The sequence below is a fragment of the Acanthisitta chloris genome, unplaced genomic scaffold (genome assembly GCF_000695815.1).
Source record: "Acanthisitta chloris isolate BGI_N310 unplaced genomic scaffold, ASM69581v1 scaffold20956, whole genome shotgun sequence".
NCBI lineage: Eukaryota > Metazoa > Chordata > Aves > Passeriformes > Acanthisittidae > Acanthisitta > Acanthisitta chloris.
The window spans coordinates 2,049-5,418 of NW_008676770.1; the positions used below are offsets into that span (position 1 = coordinate 2,049).

The 3,370-nt window shown below is 54.9% G+C and overlaps 2 protein-coding genes across 2 annotated transcripts in view; one reads left to right on the forward strand and one right to left on the reverse strand.

Annotated features, from left to right (window-relative positions):
* Positions 1-1,732, forward strand: part of AAMP (angio-associated, migratory cell protein) — a gene marked incomplete at its 5' end in the record, with an annotated part of 3,717 nt that extends 1,985 nt beyond the window's left edge. The window contains 4 exons of the mRNA XM_009076264.1: positions 139-242; positions 703-793; positions 1,066-1,220; positions 1,461-1,732. Coding sequence (XP_009074512.1) covers positions 139-242; positions 703-793; positions 1,066-1,220; positions 1,461-1,536 — 426 coding nt within the window. The remainder of the gene's footprint in view (positions 1-138; positions 243-702; positions 794-1,065; positions 1,221-1,460) is intronic.
* A 380-nt stretch (positions 1,733-2,112) lies between these two features.
* ARPC2 (actin related protein 2/3 complex, subunit 2, 34kDa) overlaps positions 2,113-3,370 on the reverse strand; it is a gene marked incomplete at its 5' end in the record, with an annotated part of 10,019 nt that continues 8,761 nt past the window's right edge. The window contains 2 exons of the mRNA XM_009076265.1: positions 2,113-2,554; positions 3,335-3,369. Coding sequence (XP_009074513.1) covers positions 2,530-2,554; positions 3,335-3,369 — 60 coding nt within the window. The remainder of the gene's footprint in view (positions 2,555-3,334; position 3,370) is intronic.

A 3,370-nucleotide genomic window follows, 5' to 3' on the forward strand; every position in this document is an offset into this window, starting at 1 on the left:
CCCCTTGTTTGCTCCGGGGAGCTGAGGGTTTGGAGTCGAGTCTTGTGCTGAGGGTGCAGGCTCGGTGCTGGGTAAGGGAGACCTCTGTGCGACTGTGTGTCCTTCCCCTTGGGGACTAGTCAGCCTCCCTCCACCCAGGTGGTGTGCGTGTTCAAGATGGAGAGTGTGGCCCCCAAGGCATCCATCGGTGAGGGTGAGGAGGCAGAGTCCAATTCGGTGGAGTCACTTGGCTTCTGCAACGTGTGAGTGTGGGGGCAGCCCTCTTCAGTGCTACAGCTTGCAGGGGTTGTTACAAACAGATCCATTTCCATCACTTGTACTTGTTCTGCTGCATTTCTCTCACCACCATCCTCCCTGGCTGGATGTGGAGATCCTGGGTCATGGGTGCCACATGGAGGACAAGGGACACCAGGTGCTTAGTCCTCCTTGCAACCACTGGGTTTCTGGACTAGCCTGATGGCTGCTGGGCATCTTTTTCACTAGAACACTGTCTCTTCCTCCTGAACATTGGGCTGGTTGCTGACTCTTGCTGTCCTGTTGCATTTCCTGATTGGGGTGTTTTATGGCTCTGGCCATTGAGTTGTCCCTCATCTTCTCCGTACACTGCAGCCCTCAGCATAGCGTTTGCCTTCAACCTTGATCCTTCAGATGCTTCCCTCCCTAGTTCCCTTGGTCCTATGTAATGCCTGTTCCCCTCTGCAGGATGCCACTGGCTGCTGTGGGCTATCTGGATGGCACGCTGGCTATTTATGACCTCTCCACACAGAGTCTGAGGCATAAGTGCCAACACGAGGTACTGCCCTGCCTGCTCTGTCTAGGCCTGGGAGGTGGGCTTTGGGCCTGTTGGAGACCTCCCTTGGGGCCCAGGGGCCAGTTCCCAATTTGTGTTTCCTCCCTCAGCCCTGGGCTTCCCCAAATGCAGCCGCAGTCCCTGCACAGAGGATGTGCTTGGCCCTGGGGGCTGTCTCTGTGGGGATGGCAGACAACATGGGGGGGGGCACATAGGGTGAGCTGAGACTTGCTGGAGGTTCCTACTGCTCATCCTGTGACCTCCCCCTGCCCCAGTCAGGGATCGTGCAGCTGCTGTGGGAGGAGAGCTCGGCCGTGGTGTACACCTGCAGCCTCGATGGGGCTGTGCGGCTGTGGGACGCACGCTCGGGGAAGATGATCAGCGAGTACCGAGGGCACTCTGCCGAAATCCTCGACTTCGCCGTCAACAAGTGAGCAGGGACCCCCTGGGTGGAGGGAGCAGGGGTGGCAGTGGCCTCCAGCCTCAGGAACTCCAGTCACAAGCTGTCTCTCCTTTGGGTGTCCTTCAGGTCTGGTCCCAGGGATGGGGGTTCATGCTGACACTTGAGGGTCTCAAGGGGCAGAGTGTGGCAGATCAGAGCTGGGCCAAGAGTGTTGGTTAGGGATACTGAAAGCCCCCAGCCCCATCTCTGAGCTCTCTGTTCCCCCAGGGATGCCTCGATTGTGGTGACCACCTCTGGCGACCACCAAGCCAAAGTGTTCTGCGTCCAGCGCCCTGATCGCTAGAACTGTGCCAAGGGATGGTGTCCCGGCGTTGCCTGGCGGATCATGTACAGAGGGATGAGGGAGATGGTCTCACCACCCTTCTCTACTGTGTGCTTTGTAATTTTCCAGCCTACCCTGCTTTGCCCTCACCAGCTAGGGGCCAAGCCTAGGGTTTTGTATGAAGATGTCTTTTAATTATATAAATTATTTCAATTAATTGGATGCCAACTACTCTACTTGTTGCAGGGAGGAGGACCTGGGGAGCTGTGCCTTCTCCTCAGGGATCTCTCTGGCATCCAGCCATGGCCTGAGGACCAATTGCAGAGGTCCCCAACCTAGCTCTTCATGCTTTGGGGAAGGAGGAAGCCAGGGTAGGAGGGAAGGGTGCAGACTGCTAGCTGAGGGCAGGAGAATGCTGTTCTGTGCAGCACAGGAATTCCCAACAAAACAGGGTCTTCTCAGACCTGGGCACAGCACCCCCAAGTTCACCAGAAGTCATTTGTTCTGTGATACCGGAATTGTCTCCCTTGTGGCTGTGACTTCCAAACAGCCTCCCAGGGCAAGGGCACATGTATTGACAAGCCAAAGCCCCACAGCCCTTTAAGATAGAAAGATCTCCTTTATTAATGAACCCCAACAGTATTTCTTCAGATACAGGAGTTTTGAACTCAAATACTCAAGAAAACAAGTTAATATTGCATTATTCTCGTAAGAAATACTGCAACTTATTTCCGGTAACATATTGCAAAGCGAAACAGCTTGAAAAGAAAAAAAAATTAAAAAAGAAAAGAAATTAAGTCAATCAAACTGGAATTAAAGTTTTGTTTCTTGGAACGATCGAGTCCTCGCAAGCACAGCTCGTTTCTGCAGATTACTCCCCAAACTGTCGTACAAACAGACCCCGATTGCTTGAATTCCTTATGAGCCCACAGAGGTGCAACATTAAAAGCTACGATTATCGGGTAGCAAGTGCCCCAACCTTCGTCCTCCACGGCAGCCTCAGTGACCCCGGCGTTAACGGGTTGTGAACGTCTTCCCCCTGAAAGGATGCAGAGAGGTCAGCACAGCCCCAGGGTGGCCACTGGGCTTCTGGCAGGGCATAGGCTTTCACCTGAGCTCTGAAAACCAGACAGGCACTGCTGGTTTGGAGCTCACAGGCTTCTGTGGCTGCAGAACCAGGCCATGGGGCTGTGGGGAGGGGCTGACTTTTGCAGAGGGGACAACCCTCCTGGCCCCAAAGCAGAACACAAATGGGATGTGCCTGGACACACAGTACAAAAGGACACCAAGGGGTTCTGGGATCAGCAGAGGGTAAAGGGCCCAAGGGAAACATGTTCACACAACAGCTGTAAACATGTCCTCCATACACTTCACTCTGGGCTGCTTTACTCACAAGAGGGAGCCAGTCAGCATGCTCGGGAGTGCTCCTGGTCCCAGCTATCAGTGGGCCGAGGGCTGCCAGGGCCTCCAAGGAGCTACAGACACACCAGGCAGCAAGGACCTGGTCCACTGCCCAGAAAGCCCCAGCAAGGACGTGGCTCCTCCCCCATGAGCTGGAGCTGCCCTCCAACAGGGGAGAAGCCCTGTGAATGCCTCCATGGGCTCAGGGGGACACTGGAGACACCGAGGCTTGTAGAGCTGTGTACGAGCCTTTTGCAAAGGACTTGCTAGCACAGGGTTTTGTCGAGGACATGTGAGGCAGCAAAGTTGTGGGGTCACCCCCACAGCATCCCAGTCCACCCTGGACTGCACTATGCCAAGCTGAGGAGTGAGCTTGTCTGGCAGAGAAGCTGAGAGCCAGGCCCTGGCTGCTACTCACGTGATTGTTTTCATTTCTTTCTTCTCTGCGTCTGGA